This window comes from Mycteria americana, chromosome 1 (genome assembly GCF_035582795.1).
Source record: "Mycteria americana isolate JAX WOST 10 ecotype Jacksonville Zoo and Gardens chromosome 1, USCA_MyAme_1.0, whole genome shotgun sequence".
Lineage (NCBI taxonomy): Eukaryota > Metazoa > Chordata > Aves > Ciconiiformes > Ciconiidae > Mycteria > Mycteria americana.
The window spans coordinates 184,177,012-184,194,998 of record NC_134365.1 but is presented as its reverse complement, the minus strand read 5'-3'; the positions used below and the strand labels follow the sequence as shown (position 1 = coordinate 184,194,998).

At 37.0% G+C, this 17,987-nt stretch overlaps 1 protein-coding gene across 3 annotated transcripts in view; it reads left to right on the top strand.

The window, feature by feature from the left end:
- Positions 1-17,987, top strand: part of TDRD3 (tudor domain containing 3) — a 113,519-nt gene that overhangs the window by 32,276 nt on the left and 63,256 nt on the right. For 2 of the 3 annotated variants that reach the window (XM_075488624.1, XM_075488631.1), the window contains exons 2-3: positions 12,122-12,206; positions 15,425-15,490. In XM_075488624.1, the coding sequence (XP_075344739.1) occupies positions 12,122-12,206; positions 15,425-15,490 (151 nt within the window). The remainder of the gene's footprint in view (positions 1-12,121; positions 12,207-15,424; positions 15,491-17,987) is intronic. The other variant, XM_075488625.1, reaches the window with a different exon arrangement.

Below are 17,987 nucleotides of genomic sequence, written 5' to 3'. Positions count from 1 at the left end.
CATCTGCTTTGGAATGTCTTTATTATTAGCTTCTATCAAATTAATACTCCAGAATATTTTTGGTCAGTCTTTCTTTTGACTTCTTTTTTGTTTGGTTGGTATAATTAACCTCCCTTTTTCCTTTGAAGCATGTCCAATAATTTTTGGGTTTTAAATATAAAATTCACTACCCCTTTACCATTTTGCCTCAGCCATCAGTAATAATGGTCTTGGTATAAGAGTTCTCTGGGAAGACACAAAAACATGAAACTTCTTTTTTTATCATGAAATAGTTAATTCCTCGCAGTTTAAAAATAATTTTTATAGTATCTTAAGTATCTAATTTTTCCTGAGCTTTTGGCTGTTTTCTTGAACTTGATAGCAACTAATTCTCTCTAAGATTCTGTATGTAACTATCTACATGGTGAAGCAAGAGCTATATACGTTTTTAATCTTCACAATAACAAGATAGTATGCAGCCACTGAAGCAGAATAGAGTTCTCAGTTTGACTCAGACACTCCTAGTCTTACATGGTGGTGAAATAAGAAAATTCTGTGTCTGCGTTTCAGTGTGATTGATAATTACCTCTGGGTTATGGAACTTGCTTGGTTACTTCGAGTAGAGAAATTTACACTCTTTGTCTCCTGTGTTCATGCAGGACTGAAGAAATGGAAATACAGTCATGGATGAGGCGGGCAAAAGTTCCTTCTAGACTGATGCTAAGCAGCTGGCGATTGCAATCTTTTATTTGTGGAAAATTCTGTTCTCTTTCATCCTTTCAATCCACTTAATTCCCTACTTCCTAACAAGTGCTTCAGGTTTTGACATTTTGAATATGAAGAATTTATACTTTGTTAGATAATTTTTGAATGTAAACGACCTGTCAAAGTATTTATCAGTAGCTTTTGCAATTGTTTTAAAGCTGAAAATAAAACGGCTGTTTACTTTTATTTATATAAGCCTTGAGGGTAGTTACCTTTGCAAATACTGACAGTGCTGTTAATGCAATTTAAAAGTATATCACAAACAATACCCTAAAAGTGCAGCTGTACAATTTATTAAAACCTACCACAGGCAGATCTGACAACTTAATTTGTGGCTTTTATCCTGTCCTTCAGAGATTTCTTACCCTGTTTACAGATGCCAATGAAAAGAGATGAACGTTACAGCATTTAGTGAAGGCCATATAATTTGAGATTTTTGAAAGCATAAGGAAGTAAATTCAACAGCTGCGCAGCCCTTTCAGAGAGTACCCTGCTTAGTAGTTTCTTGTTTATTCAAGTGAGGCTTCTCCACGTGCATTTCTCCCTTTCCCAGTCGCTTGCTTAGAGAACAGTGAGTGACCTGAAACCATCCTCTTGTAGAACTGTGTGATGAGACATTCTCTAATTTCTAGGATTTCCAACTATCATTCAGGGCTTTACAAGTGATTGTTTTATGTTCTGTTGGGAACTGAGATTATAAAGGAAAGTGGATTCTAGTTCTTAGTTTTGCTTACATAGTTTAGATAAAGCATTTAGTGAGTGAAATAAATTACATTTAATATAGTTATGATATATAAATATGTTATATATCTGAGGTTTTTGATGGTTGTATTATTGGAGATGGGTAATGTGGCTGTAAAGGTGTTGTTAACTTTTATATTTGGTTCAGGCACAAAATTTTTCTTAATTTTTCTGTTGTGAAAGATGCTTGTGAAGGATGTGCTGCCAGTCTCATGTAGTTTTAAACCTTTTTGTGTTTAAAAAAAAAAAAAAAAAATTGCATTCCCAGCAGTAGGAATTTCATAGAAGAAAATAGACTTGCAAAAAGTCTATGTCACGCTGCATATCACAGTGGGAGGTACTACTATGAACACCTCACTAATGCAAGTGTTAAAGTGTCTTAAAATGCATGTTTTCTGTGTAAGAACTTGATAAAGACTATGCTGAAAACTTGCTTTTGATACTTAATTTTTGGAACAGAGTAGTTTCAGGGAGGCTGCAGGGGGTAAAAAAAAATGATACATGTGCCAGTAATTAAAAACAGAAGAGTGGTGTGTGGGTCTGGGGAGGTGTGAGGGAGAATGATGGACTGTCAGGCTAACCTAATAATAGACTAATACTTCTGTTTCCATGTCAAATGTATTCACGAATAATTCTAGATCTATCACTGGTTACTCAAGCTTTTGTATAAAAATAGTCCTTGTCTCTTGGAAATGGATGAGAAGCTGGGTTAGCAAAGGTGACTAAAAAAAGACTTTGAAGCACTTGAAGTATTACAGGGAGTGCTGGGGTGCCCTCTGCCTTTGGTGAACCCTAGCAGAAACCTCCTTACCACCAGGTCCCGTCTCAGGACCTACTGACACCAGGTATAAGGCAGCTCTCTTCTTCTCTCCCGTATTGTTGTAGGAGAGGGAAAAAGTGCTGCTAGCTAGGCAGAGCAGTTACATGCAGACCCTTCACCTCTCTGGTGTTGGTAGGAGGGGAAGGGACTGTTTCTGCAGCAAGATCAGAGGGGCTGGGTGGGGAGCAGGGTGTTCCTGAAGGAGCAGCACAGTGGGTGCTTGCATTGGGCCTCACTGTCAGATGCCAGACTAGTATTGCTTATACAATGAAATGATTTTTGTAGTGTTGGGTAGTGTGTATGTTTAGGACTGTAATGCTCCTAAATATTGGGGCCAGTTCTGTTTAATATCTTTATCAATGATCTGGATGAGGGGATCAAGTGCACCCTCAGTAAGTTTGCAGACAGTGCCAAGTTGGGTGGGAGTGTCGGTCTGCTTGAGGGGAGGAAGGCTCTGCAGAGGGACCTGGGAAGTGATCGTGCCCCTGTACTCGGCACTGGTGAGGCTGCACCTCGAATCCTGTGTTCAGTTTTGGGCCCCTCGCTACAAGAGAGACATTGAGGTGCTGGAGTGTGTCCAGAGAAGGGCAACGAAGCTGGTGAAGGGTCTGGAGCAGAAGTCTTATGAGGAGCGGCTGAGGGAGCTGGGGTTGTTTAGTCTGGAGAAAAGGAGGCTGAGGGGAGACCTTATTGCTCTCTGCACCTACCTGAAAGGAGGTTGTAGCGAGGTGGATGTTGGTCTCTTCTCCCAAGTAACAAACCACAGGACAAGAGGAAATGGCCTCAAGTTGTGCCAGGGGAGGTTTAGATTGGATATTAGGAAAAATTTCTTCACCGAAACAGGAGCGGGCTGCCCAGGGAAGTGGTTGAGTCACCATCCCTGGAGGTATTTAAAAGACGTGTAGATGTGGCACTTGGGGACATGGTTTAGTGGTGGACTTGGCAGTGCTAGGTTAACAACTGTTAACAACCGGACTCGATCTTAAGGGACTTTTCCAACCTAAATGATTCTATGATTCCAAATTACTGGTCTTTATCCCATTCCTACTGAAAGTTTCAGGTAGAAGTAACCTAGGAAGAAGCTAATGCATTGTTTTTTGTTTAAAGCACTGCACTTTTTTCTTTTTTCTTCTTCTTCTTTTTTTTTTTTTTCCTTTGCCTCTGAGCATTTGCTATGCTTTCCTTAGGTCATGATTTCACTGACAAAATAGATTTTACTGGTAGATAATTAACTTGTGTTTGCTTCCCCACATTTAAAGAAAGTGGGGTGGGGGCAGGAATGACAGACATTCTTTTACTACGTAATATAAAAAACCCGCCTTTTTTGTTTTGTTCTAAAAATACAATCACTTTCTTAGCTTGTATTTTTATTTGAAGTCAAGTGTCATAGACATCTGAGAGAGGTTTAGGTCTTAAATTTTGTCAGCTAAATGTGTGAGAAGTTGAGCTTGGGAATACCTATTTTATTAATTCCTTTCCTGGTTTCAGCTTGAGCTGGGTTGGAGACTGCACTTAAGGAAGTGGTGTATCTGCAGGAGTGAAAAGTTAGGTAGCTGGGATGCAAGTTTTAACTGCTGGCACAACTGAGGTGCTGTAGTGGCTGTGCAGCAGTTTTAAGAATGTCAGTAATATTTTAAGGATAGGCTTAAGTACCTTGGTGTCTGCTCATCTAAATGCTTACGTAGTCGCAACCAGGATTTTGTAATTCTGTGTGCCTTCTGGATGGTGCAAATAGGTTTTTACTAGCGTAATTCCACTTAAGACTTAGTGAGTTTTTAATAATGATATAGTATAGTACATTCTGTTATTTTAACTTTTTGGTTTTTGCATCTTTAAGGCGTGAAATAGGGAAATGGTTTAGATTAAGTTCCTGTAAGGCCATTCTTAAACTGGTTTGACCGTACTGAACGAATGGCTACAGATGGTTCACTGTCAAAATTTGAGGCTGTATGAAGGCATCTTCTAGGTCAAGTTTTATTTGATACTGTCATTAAACACCTGGACAATGGAACATGAAGTACTAATCTTAAACACAAGATAAAGCTCCTTAGGAATGCAAAGCTGTTAGAGTGCTCAGGGTCAGAGTTCAAACTCATGTTAACAAATTGGAGGAGCGATAGGAGAACAAAAGTGCACTTGGATAGCAATAATCATTGGTATAAGTACAAGATATAGAGGATGTATACCAGATGCACAAGATACAGAGCAAGATGTACAAGATGTAGGAAGTCCGTCTTTAAATGTGATTGCAAAAAGGAAAGGCACAGTCTCTTCTCTAGAGATGTGCAGAAAACAAGAGGCAACCAAAGGCAGTGCAGCGAGGTTAAATGTTGGGATAAACTTCACTTTTCTGGGTGTAAGAATACTAATATTAAAACTGCCACGAATGCCACTGAATCTGCATTTGTCATTCCTTACAGATGTTTGCCTTGTGGGTAGAGGAACAGTTGGCCCTAATTTTGTCAGGGCTTTTGAATCTTTCTAAAAGTCTTCTCTATTCTTTTTCACCCTTAAGTTCCATTTTACTTTGTCTGGTAGTTTATATAATACTACATTATTCTTCAAATAAAAAGCTCAGAAGTTGAAGGGAAGAACAGTGTCAGTTGCCTTCCTAGTATTGTTATGCAGGTTATAGGGTATGAAGAAACCTTCTTTAAAATCTGATTTTCATATTTAGCATAATAATGTCTTAAAATGTGTTGGGTTTTTTTTTTTTAAACAGCTCTAATGATAGCCCCTCAATAAAATTGGAACCATTGCAGTGTAATTCCTTTATACAACTGAAATTCAGCAGAACGTTTTGAAACCCTATTAAGAGAACTCCCGAGTTTTTAAAATAGCTAATATAGGAGATACGGTTCTTCTGGTATGGAACAATACTGGCACCCAGTGGTGGTCTTGTAGTAGTGTGTTCTTTGCAGTTGCACTTTGCTTTATTGCTAAAATTGTTCTCTCTGTTTTTGTGGTGTTACTAAGTATGAGAAATTTGAAAGCTCTGTGAATTATTTTTTACCTTTAAAACCTTATATTTTGTGTGGCATGATTGTATAAATCCGCTTTCTTAGCTAAGTAATGGAAGGAACATTCTGATTTCTGCATACACATATTGAAAATAGCTATATAAAATTCACTATAAAACTTCAACATTGTTTCATGTGGCTGGCGTTGAATTACAAGAAGTACTCTTAGCGCAGTTTGTGTTTTCTGCTAATATCACAGTGATTCTGTGAAGAGTTGTGAATCTGAAATATGTAAATTTTATAGAACACATTTATTAATACTAATTTCCCTTATTTAATTCGTTCCTTAAAGAAAGCTTCTCCTTAAAATGTTAATTGTAGAGATGATAGGAGAAAATTACAGAGGATTTCTAGAAAAATGTAATATGGGATAGAAAAAGGATGGAAGATTGAAGATTTGTGTTTGTGCATGAACTGTTAATTACAAATAGAGAAAACATGTTTTTCAAGAAAGCTGCTTGTGAAAAATAAATATTATTAGGAAAGTTGTTTACCTGGTGGATTTAATTCTAGAATAAAGCTCTTACTTTAAAAGGTTTAAAGTGTGTGTCTGTGTGTACATGTGCACATTTGTCTGCAGATCAAGTATTTGATCCAGCAGTATAGAGCACACAAGCAAAAATGCGTCTTCTTTGATACCGTCGATTTCTTCAGTGTTTCAGACATTGGTGGTAATAGTGTAGCAGTACAAAAATCTGTCTATTTAGGCCACGTCAGGTATAGTCTGTTCTTGATGAAGTAAAGCAGAAGATAAAATGAGATAAGTAGAGGCGCAGGTGGGATTGGTACTACAGAGTTATAGCCCTTAGCAATGGGAAGTACTGAAAAGGAGAATGTGCACACCTATAATGTGCAAAAGTGGGTTATTAAATTTATATCATACTTGAGATGAAGGAGCAGTGGGAAAACAGCTCTGCCTGTCACTGATGTAATATGTTTTTCTGTGTATTACAAAGGAAGAATTACTGAAATCTGTTTTTCATAGAAGCTTATTGGGAACATTTTGACAGAAAAATTACAGATTTGGATTTATATGTGAATGGTTCACATAGAAAATGCTGATTCATTACTAATGGCTTTGTTTTAGTGTTTCATTTGACGGTAAGCCAAGAATCTAGGAGGCGTTCTTCTGACAAAAGCTGTTGCTAAGCGGATAGTACTGCTACATGTCTTAGATGAGCGGAGCTGGCGGGGGGGGAATAGGTGAGAGATTCCTCACGTTTCAGCAAGCAAAATGTGGAAGAATTGCAGTAGAAGCATTTATTTTTCTTTCTCTTCTGGTCTCCTCTCTCAAGAGAATGCTCCACAAATAACCATCTCAAGCATTTGTGGCAGCTTTGTGCCCATTTGGTTGTAAACTGATTTTATTTCTTTTTTTTAAAATTTGTATTAATGTTCCAAAGCCACAAAATCCCTGTGTGACTTATGCAGCATTACATGCTATAATTCATTTGAAATCAATTGAATTGTCTGCATTACTTCAATTTATAACCTTTGAGATTGTTTTAAAACATGTGCAAGAAAGAAGTCTAGTGAGTACTTTTTCCCTTGGAAACCAGAGGTGGTTGCAATGTACGTTATTCTAGTTACCAGTCCTCATAGAGAAAATTTTAATGTGGTTTTGTTTGTGTGTGTGTGTTGGGGTTTTTTTGTGGTGGTTTTAAATTTTATTTTATTTTAAAAATTTACTCAAATATAAACATCTCTTTAGGACGCTTAAGATTTTGGTGGATAAAGCCAAAAATTGAGCTGCCAGTTGGAACCTAGTTGCCTCCTTTTAAGTCTTTCAGGGCTCATCTTCCAGGGTGGTGTTATCTGTATTGTATCTTAAGGAAGTAATTTGTCTCATTGCTGTCGGTGTAAGATGTCAGTGGTCAGCTACTAGCTAGCCCTTGACTTAGAGAGCTTTGTGGAGCCGAGCTGCTTCTTGCTCTACACTTCTCACCCATTTGTTTTATCACTTATTTATTTGCTCCTTCACCTTAAGCAAAAGTGTGTAACACCGAAATGCTTGTTGTTATGTCCCTCAGGGGTCCTTATTGGGACCAGTACTGTTTAATATCTTCTTCAATGACACAGTGGGATTGAGTGTGCCCTCAGCAAGTTTGCAGATGACACCAAGCTGAGTGCTGCGGTTGACACACCTGAGGGATGGGGTACCATTCAGAGGGACCTGGACAAGCTTGAGAAGTGGGCCCGTGAACCTCATGAGGTTCAACAAGGCCAAGTGCAGGGTCCTGCACCTGGGTCAGGGCAACTGCCAGTATCAATACAGCCTGGGGGATGAAGGGATTGAGAACAGCCCTGTGGAGAAGGATTTGAGGTGTGCATGAAAAGCCAGACATGAGCCAGCAATGTGTGCTTGCAGCCCCAAGAGCAAACCGTATCCTGGGCTGCATCAAAAGAAGTGTGGCCAGCAGGTCGAGGGAGGTGATTCTGCCCCTCTACTCCACTCTGGTGAGACCCCATGTGGAGTCCTGTGTCCAGCTCTGGAGTCCTCAGTACAAGAAAGACATGGACCTGTTGGAGCAGGTCCAGAGGAGGCCCATGAAAATGATCAGAGGGATAGAACACCTCTGCTAGAAGAAAGGCTGAGAGAGCTGTGGTTGTACAGCCTGGAGAAGAGAAGGCTCTTATTGTGGCCTTTCATTACTTAAAGGGGGTTTATAAGAAAGGTGAGGACAGACTTTTTAGGAGGGTCTGTTGTGATAGGACAAGGGGTAATGGTTTAAACTAAAAGAGGGTAGATTGAGACTAGATATAAGGAAGAAATTTTTTACAATGAGGGTGGTGAAACACTGGAACAGGTTGCCCAGAGAGGTGGTAGATGCCCCATCCCTGGAAGCATTCAAGGTCAGGTTGGACAGGGCTCTGAGCAACCTGAGCTAGTTGAAGATGTCCCTGCTCATTGCAGGGGGGGGTTGGACTAGACGACCTTTCAAGGTCCCTTCCACCCCAAACTATTCTATGATTCTATGAAATGTGTTGATTGTGGCAGCAATGTTTCTGTGCCAGGTTATTCCCCATGCCCCCTTGACTTCTAAAGAATAAGTGGGGACAGCTTGGGGTGGAGGTATGGAGAGCAAGAATTAACGAGCTTGTATGGCACTGGCAGGTACTTCTTGGGGATTGGGAGCTTGTGAGCTGCTTCCAGCAGTGTGGTCTGTTTCATGGGTTGTTTCAGACTGCTTCCTACCCTTCGGCAACAGGAAATGTGTTGGATTAATGTAATAGGATCACATTGTAGTTCATCTTTCATTATCTAAGGTTTTGGTAGGTCATGGTATTTTACAAAATGTGCAGAAGGGGTAATGTGGATGTTGTGAGGCACTCGAGTGAATATGAGAGAGACACAGAGCTCCAGGGCTGTTCTCTTTGACTCTAGAGGAGGTTTTTTCAGTCTTAGGTTTTGTTCAGGGTCAGATTTTTTTCCTTCATCTAATACAGAGAACAAAAAGTTTGAGTGGCCTCATGCTGTAAAGGTCCTATCATCAGCATATCGCATACCCTTATTAAGAATGGATAGAAAAGGGGACTGTTTCCTTCAGAGCTTGGAAAAAGAATTTCAAACTTTATAACCCGTATGTTGCAGGGGGAAGGATTATGCCAGTTGAAGAGTTAATTTTGCCTGTTGTAACTCCTCTTTCATACTTGAGAGATGTAGATACATGTTTTTTCAGTATAAATATATGTATTTTAAAACAAATTTTTTAAATAAGAACTTTCTGTAAGGTTGTGAAGAAAATCTAAACATTTATTTGGAGTACTCGTTGCTGTATAGTCTGTATAAGAGTATTATTAGGGCAAAATAGAAAAGACTGACTTGGTATATACTAGTTCCAAGCTTCTGTTAAGGAAGGAGAAATCTCTGTTTCGGCTACTTCTGGTGTACAGTGTTTCGTGGTTGTGGTTTGTTCCCCAACCAATTCCTGACCATTTCTGATGAAATCTGCACTTTTACATCCTGTTGCACAGAAGCAACACCTGACACATTATTGGAAAACTCTGCTAATTTTGTTTTTTTTCTTTTGAAGTTCTTCAGCGTAGTTTTGCTGAGATAGTTGTTGATTTGATCTTTCTTCTTGAAAGTAATTTTGATCCTGAGATTTGTTCTTACAGATTTAAGTAATTTATGCTTTCATGTAATAAATAAAAACCAAACCAACCAACCCCAAACTATAAAATATCCCGCCACTTTGATGTTCACAGATTTTTCTTTTTTGAAGACTGTTTTAATAATCATGTTAATCAATCTTTTGCTGAAAAGCTTTAGTGTTTGCTTAAACCAAGCTAACAGATGTCCCTGATGGCATTTCATGATTGGTGCCTCTGTTATGTTGGCAAATATTTCAGTCAGGTGGGCAATGTTTCTGCTAAGTGCTGTTGCTTAAATTAACACAAGTCAAAAATGAATAGTCTTTTCCAGTGGGTTTCTTTTTAACTTTCTGTCTCAAAAAAACTCCAAAGTAATGAGACAAGCTAAACTGAAAAGTTATATATAAATTTATACATAACAAGTTATAAACTGAAAATTTTGACTAAAGCAGAGTGGGATTTTGACACCTGTGATGCAGTCTTCACTTTGAAGTGAGAAAGTAAAACATGACTCAGCAGTGAATTTGGTGATAGCAGAATTACTCAATTTTGTCCTATCTAGGGAAAATTTAATTCTAGGTCAGATTCTTGTTTATTCATTCTGCAAAAATATTTTTTTCTTGCTAGAAAGTGGTAGTGCTTACATCTAAATACTAGACTTAAAAACTCCATAAGAGAATTGCTGTCCTGCTCGCTTCAGTAGAATTGAAGAATGACTTCATTTACGTTAGGAGCAGAAGAGGAGGAATCTTTCCATGACCTGCCCGACAGTCTAAAACTCAGCTTATGGATTTTGTACTCCTCCCCCCACCCCCCCAGTATTGAATTTATGTTCAATTTTATGTTGAAGACAACAGAAGGTACACTTGTAGACTTTATGATATTGCTCTTTCTAGGAAGTCTATTGGTGTAATTAAACCACAGTTGAAGCCCTGAGAGTAGGGTAGTGCCTGTAGGATGTATCTGTTCTGGTTTCCTCTGGCACAGAGTGGGAATGCTGTTCTATTTTACCTTCTGACTCCAGCTAATGAGATCTGTTTGCTAATTCCACAGTAGTTACCTGAATCTTCACAGGTCATAGTACTCAAGCTCAGAGTCTCTCAGCTGGGAAATCCTGCATTCCCATGCAAGCCACCAAATCTTGCCACCTTATTCTTCTCAAGTGTTTGCCTTTATATAAAAAATAGGATTGTTTCTTCTTATGTTTTTATATACGCATTTTTTTTCCTACTCAATGCATCTGGGTTTTGGGTTGTTTTGGTTTTGTTTTGTTGGTTTTTTTGTGGTGGTGGTCTGGTTCCTCAGGATTTGCTAGATGTCAGTGTCCGACTTGAACATTTAGATCCCATCAAGTGTCTGGGTTGGAGCCCAACTGGTATCATTGATTTGTCTGGGAACACTGGCAGGGCTGGAGAAGGTGATATTAATGTTACCTGGGCTGGAGTCAAAAAGGCCTATCAAATGTACTTTCCTTCAAATGTTTTGCCTTGTTTATATGTTACACTGTGGATGTTATTTTCTTTAAAAGGAAGTATTTCTTGAAGCACTCAGGAATATTTAATATTTCCCAACGTATATTAAGCTTTCTTTCTTAAATCACTCTTTCATTCTTTGGGGAATGGTGATTTCTTGGTAGGTAGTTATTTAAATGTTATTTGGGCAAGTACTGTGTTTCAGACTGAGTATCTAGCAAATATCAATTATTTAATGATTGCTGTGATGTCTTTAAATAAAATGAAGAGCTGTGCAGAGAAGGCAGATTGCCAGCTACAGAAAAATGAAAACTGGGGCTTTGCATAGGAAATATTAGGCAAAGTGAATAACAGATGTCACAATTTCTTACCACTTAAGTTAAACTTATCTTTTTTTTTTTCCAAGTGTTTTTGGAGGTTAGAATAGATCAGCCCTTTTGAATTGATTAGCTGAATCCATTTAAAACTTCCTTAGTTTTCAGATGAACAAACTTATTGTATGTTCACAGAATTTTTGCAGAAAGGTACTGATCCTGGACTATCACCATGAAGGTCACAAATGCCATTTCCAAATGTGATTGTGGAGGAGGTTTTCTATTCTTAGTTAAACTTTTTCACCGTATTTGACTATTGGTACACTGTAATGCACTTCGACTTTTATCAGTTGCCTTGTAGCCCAGGCAAACAAGACTATATTTTATAGGATGGCAGCGTTATGTGCCCAGCCCTTTGGGGCTTAACCATACAGTCTTGCTCTTTAGAAACAGATGTGGTTGTGTTTTGTGTTATGTGTGGGATGGGTTTTGTTTGTTTTTGTTTTGTTTTTTTTTCATTGCAGGTGCATGAGTGAAAGTATGCCATTTACACCAAGTAAAGCCGAAATGGTTGATTTTGAAACCAGGTTCCTATAATTTGGGGTGGGTGGAAGGAGGTGGGCATGAGGAGGGTAGTGTTACCCTCTTTGACATAATCAGAATGATGGCTGTTGTTCCTTTCTAAGTAGACCTTTTTTTTTTTTTTAATTGTTTAGAAATTATGGAAGAAGAAATCTCTTAATCTCATCTCAGTGTAAGGAAACTGATTACATGAAGTAATTTTCCAAGTAATTTTAAATCTATGCTTCACCGGCACAAAAGATACAAACTAAATACAATAATCTTATATACAAAAAAAATGTTTGCATAATGGATACACTATGTGATATTCTGTTTTTTTATTTTCTTTAACAGGTATCTTTCAGATGAAGGAATTGAAGCTTGCGTGAGTTCTTCCGAAAAAGTCAATACAAATGACATTATCTTGGTTGCCCTTAATGTAAGTTATGATTGTGAAAACTTTTTTCTGACAAATCATGGTAAAAATGATATATCTAATGGCTCAAGTATAGGTTTGTGTGGCTAATAAAGTGTACTTTTGTCTGTGTGATTTACATAAACGACAGAGTACCTACCCCTCTCATTGCGTGTATGAGCTCTGAGCTTTATTTGGAAATGATACCTATTCCAAACTGTGAAACCTGGGGGAGAAAAATGAACATAACTTGCAGTAGGAAAATATTTTTATATTTATGAAATGTAAATCTGATGTTAAAGTACAAGCAGTAATAAAATTAGAAGTGTTGTATACTGACATGGGTATGAAATTGTAGTACAAAATATTAGTTTGTCGGGATGAATAAAACACCCTTACTTAGTTTAACTTCTCGATGTGATACTCCTTAAAGCATATTCAAACTAATGGTGAATTTTCCGCTGATGTGTATGTACTTACGTAATTACAAACAGATTTTTTGATTTACTGTAGAAATCTGGATTAGTAATTGTTATTCCTGCCAACAAATAAACATAAAAATATACAAGATAGAGAAACAACTTGGAAGCAATACACTTTAATACTTTTAAGGACTCGAGAAAAGTGTGCATGTGAATTCCTGTTTTTCAGATTTTAGTATATACATTGTTGGTAAACATTAATAAGTCTGCTCCCTTTCAGTAACAATGATAAGAGGGCAGCTACTTAATCCATGTATTTGTTACTTACTTTTAATTTATTCTACCAAAATCCTGAGGAAGAGTTTTGATAATTTTACATTTTCTTTGTTTATAACTTCTCAGTCATCCATACTCAGAAGTTTTAAAGCTTCTTTGCACTGTACATGGATTTATGTAAATTTCTTCCTTTGTAATAACTATATGTAGTTCAAAGGGGAAAAACAATGTAATAAAATGCTTAAGAGAAAAATATTCTTTTTTAATCAAGTTGTGAATGAGAATTGTTGGGGATATTTTGTCCATCTTCGAGATTCAACCACTGCTGGTTTAGGATGGTAATCTGAAAAGAATATCTCCTCTGCTCCTTTCATTTGTTGTTTGAAGCAGGTGTTCGATCACTCATGTATGCATGCACCAATTGATGTAATGAATTTGAGAAGGAGAAAGGCAAAATTATAATGCAAAAGTGTAAAGAATGTAATGCAAAACATGCAGAGGGAAGCATTTGGTTTCTGGACTGTAGTAGCATGCCTATATATATCTGAAAAAACATTACTGCTTTATAAAAACCCAAATATAATACTTCCAAATTACTGGGTATTATCCTGAATGTAATTATATGTTGGAACAAGTGCTAACGTGATCAGTTGTGCATGTATGTGTTGTATTTTCTGCTTGTTTGGTAGAGTATAAAAATAAAATAAACCAGAAATGTTATGCGAGTACTCCAAAGCCAGTTTTAATTGCTTATCAATATTTTTGTCATTAAGTCAGTTGTTTTGATGCCCAGAAGATTAAATTGCCTGTTGGTAATTTGATCTTGACATGGTATCAGAAGTTCATTCTCCCCCCCCCCCCCCCTTTATTCTTGCAAGGGTAAGTAGGGAATAGCAGTGTGGCTTGAACGACAGGGTAACAGTGAATTTACATTCCGGCTCTTAAAAATTCACAAATTCTTTCCTTGACTGCTAAAGACATGTTTCAGGCAGAAAAAACCAAGAAGTCAACTGACCTTTTTTGTGTGTGTGTGTGTCAATTGCTTAAATAAGTATGAAATAGACAGAAATGTATGCTCAGTCCTTCAAATGTTTTTATTTTGTATAAGATCTTGTAAAGAGTTTGTAAAAGTTCTGTCCCCTTCCTGCTGCTGTGATTGCAAAGCACCTTGCTGAAGACTTGTCAATTACATGGATATGGAACATGTGGGAACGGTTTATAGGAGCCTGTGTGCTATTCAGAAATAAATAACTGACAGATGACACCCACTTGTGAGCCCTCAGGTGGGCTCACATGGAAAACTGAATGTGCTTTCTTATCACTATCTATGGCTATCTTGTGCAACAGAAAGTGGGTTAAGCATTTATCCACTCTATAGATACTCGGACTAAATACACTAAAAGAGCATCTCTACACTTAGTTTTCTATTTACAGGGTGCTAGTGTTTCTCACTGAAAAACAGGATAAACCACTTGTTTACAATGTTTTAGATACTAAAATATAGTGCTGCTCAGTTCTGGATTAGGATGCTGGAACAATAGTTCATTGGCATGTATTAATGGCAAGTTAGTGTACAAGTTCTAGTAGTAGTTACATTTAGCCCTTCTTCTTTTGGAAGTGTTTATGATCATAATAAATAAGGAGGGTTTTCAGCTTCAGTACAGTAATCTGCACCAGCATGTTGTATTTGAAACAACAGGCTTATTTCAAGCAATGGAGTTTAGAAAACATAGGTGTTATAGGCTGCACTGCTGTGCTTTATTTTTTTTTCTTAACACATATAAATGCACTAGAAACCTAACGTGTCAAGTTTAATCAGTTTTTATTCTATATCCCATTTTCACATGCTGCACCTTTTAGCTATCCAATCCATCCTTTTGTCACACATCACCCTGATCGATACGCTTGTCCAAACAGTGTTAGGTGAGGAAAGTGCTTTTGTGGAGATTTGTTCCTTTGATCATATGAATTCTTTAGTTTAATGTTGTCATTGGCCATGTTGCACAGTTGCTGAATAATGTCGTGCAGCTATCTACCTCACTTCCAAAAGAAGTTATCAGACATTTAAGTTAAAAAGCATTTAATGGAAATAAGATGTAAGCTTTTACTCCAGGTATTGCAAAAATCATCCCAACCTTTTATGAAGGATTTGTGCATGTAAAAACACACGAACTAAAAACGCTTTTCTCTAAGTACCAGATGGAGAGCGAAGAAAGGAGTTTACCTCTGTTAAATGTCAGAGTTAAATCTAATAATTAAACATTGCTTAGTCATTTTGTTTCATCTATTAAAAGCATTTTAATCATCTTTGAAAATGTGCTTAAAACAAGAATATAATTTAAAAAGCAAAAGGATTTCTTTTGTAAACTTTTTTTAGTTGTTGAATTTTTTTCATCATATACAGTTAGAAGGATGTTTTTTATAGTCTGTAAATATTCGGCATTATGGAAGAAATACCCTCCTTTTCCCTATCATATGATGATAATTTTTTTTGAAACAGGATATTTTAGGTTAATATTCCCTTGTCTTCTGTATTAATTTCAGACAGATTTAAGAACGATTGGCAAGAAATTCCTCCCCGGTGACATCAATGGTGGAAAGGTGGAAAAGGTAGACAATATTTTTCCTTCACTTTTTCTGTGTTCTGTGATTTCTGTGTGATGACAGCCTTCTATGGTGCATTAATCTGGTTTTGTCATTGTTGCACATACAAAAGAACCCGATATTTAAGTATATTTTAGGTAAATATATGAACATATTAGTTTGCCCACTAGGCTTCCTAAAGAGAGGACTCTTTTTTATTTCTCAACTTTGAAATGCTTAACGAAATGTGAACAATCCTAGCAACTTAATTTATCACCCAAAAGTCATTTAACCTGTTTGATCTTCCCCCCCCCCCCCCCCCCCCCCCCCCCCCCTTTATTCTTGCAAGGGTAACAAAGCAGGTTAGGAATAAAGCAAAGCAGCTGTATGATCATGATACATAGTGATACATGTTGATGCTGTATTCCTTGACTTACTGATAGATATATGATTGTAGCTATACACTTTACGTAATTTACCTATCACTGTGTATCCTATGGGTTATGTGGATAAACCATGTTAGATGTATAACACTTTATATGCTACAGAATAGTATTATACTCGAAACTTGGATGTCCTAGATCTTTAACAAATGTTGTATGTTTAGATAAAAATTAAATTTGGCCCCTTCAGTACACCCTTCCTGTTTTCTTCCCTACATGCAGTTAAGAGGGTGGATAAATGAAGGAATTTTATTTTAAAGCTAGTAGTAGTTCTCAATTCAAATCGTTATCCCTAACTTCCAAATATTGATAGTCTATATCACTGATGTGAAAGTTCTGGGGAAACATTTCATTACTGTTGAAATTCAATAGTGATAAATCAAGGCGGGTTTGTTTTAAGAAAGCAAGATTGATGAGAGAGGCTGTTAAGAGCTGTTCAGATTTGGGTTTTCTGCTGATGCTGTTGTCTAAATGGAGTGGTGACTGCTGTAAACACTGGCTTCTACAAGAACAACAGCAGGAACATTACTGTCAGATATGAAAAGCCCACTTGAGAGAGAGTGTATTGCAGGGTCATAGTTTTTAGCCAGGCAGCAGTCTGTGCATGCAACATATTACATATTAAACTAACTTTCTGGAAAACATTTTACTAACTTTATTTCTTACTATGTGGAGCTATGTTTTTTGCAGGTAATACTTAAAAAAAAAAAAAAAAAAACCCCAAACAACCAAAATACATCTGATTGTTTACCTGTTTAGGTTTCTGAATAACATGCTGTTCAAGATACTTCAGTGCTTAAATAATTTTTTGCCACCTATAAGAAACAGCTAAATCAAACTCTTTTATCTATGATTTTAATATTTTTCTTCCTCTTCAGTATCCTGTTCTTGAAATACAGAAAACAAGCAAAATAACTGCTTTTTGTGGCATCTCTTTTTGCACTGTTCATATCTCAGTTGCTTAATTGGAGTATTACTGAATTTTTCTTTTCAGATCATGTAATATTCACAAGGTCCAAATGTATTTGGTTAAATGTAATTCTCCAGAGTATTAAGGTTGTATGTGTGGTAATGCTTGCCTTACTTAGTTTCACTGTTGAAACGATTTCAGTTCAAAGTGGCTTTAGTTGTACTGTTTTTTCATAGTTTTGTTGCATTATGGTTGGATTTCTTTAGAGGTAGTTGTTCAGTTTTCATTCATCACTTGAGAATATACCTGGTAACTTGTCTATTTCCTTTAGAGAGAATGTTTTCTAAATTTCTGTTGTCATTACGTAGTACAAGTGGATAATTAAAGGTAAAAGCGTCATTAATTTCCTCGAAGCTTTGATGGACGTTATATATGAGAATGTACTCACATGCTTTAAAATGTTTCCTTCTAGTTTAGCTGCTCAAGTCACCACTTGGCTTGTTCATGTTTCTCAGCTCAAACTGGAGAAGGTGCAATTGTGCCATTTGTTTCCACAAAATACAAGACCTCTGCACAAAAACGAGGGATGTGCGCTTGAAAACTGTGGTGGTTAGTGCTTTGAAATATCTGTGAGATAACAGCTGCCTTTTAATAGTAAAAACCTTCTGCACCTGTACACACACAAATACATCTGTATTTTGTAAAACTGAACATCTCAGAATATGAAAAGGTGAGAAAAATCTAGTTTTAGTTTAATTTTCAAGGATCCCTATTAAACTTGCTGCTCTTCCCTCAGTGTATGTTCTGCTTTGTGTTACTCTGTGTCCTTTTGAGGCTTCTAGTTTTTGTTACTGGCAGTACAAGACAGTAGATATGTAGGATCCTAAATTAAAAGAAAAAGAGTTGTTACTGAATGGAGCTTGATAAACTTCCGCATGAGGTTGTCTTACAGTTGATGGAGATGGAGGACTGGATAATAGGATTGAATGCTGCAGGAATCTAGTCCAATCCAAACTTTCATTTTGAAAGTTTGTTTAATTCAAAGTATTTCTGTTTCCCAGATTGTCAGATTGTTGAGAGAGATCAGTGCTTACAGACTCCTTCGATTTTTAATGGTTACATAGTGAAAATACAGAGGAAAAGGGTATTTTTTTCCTCTTAGGTAATAACT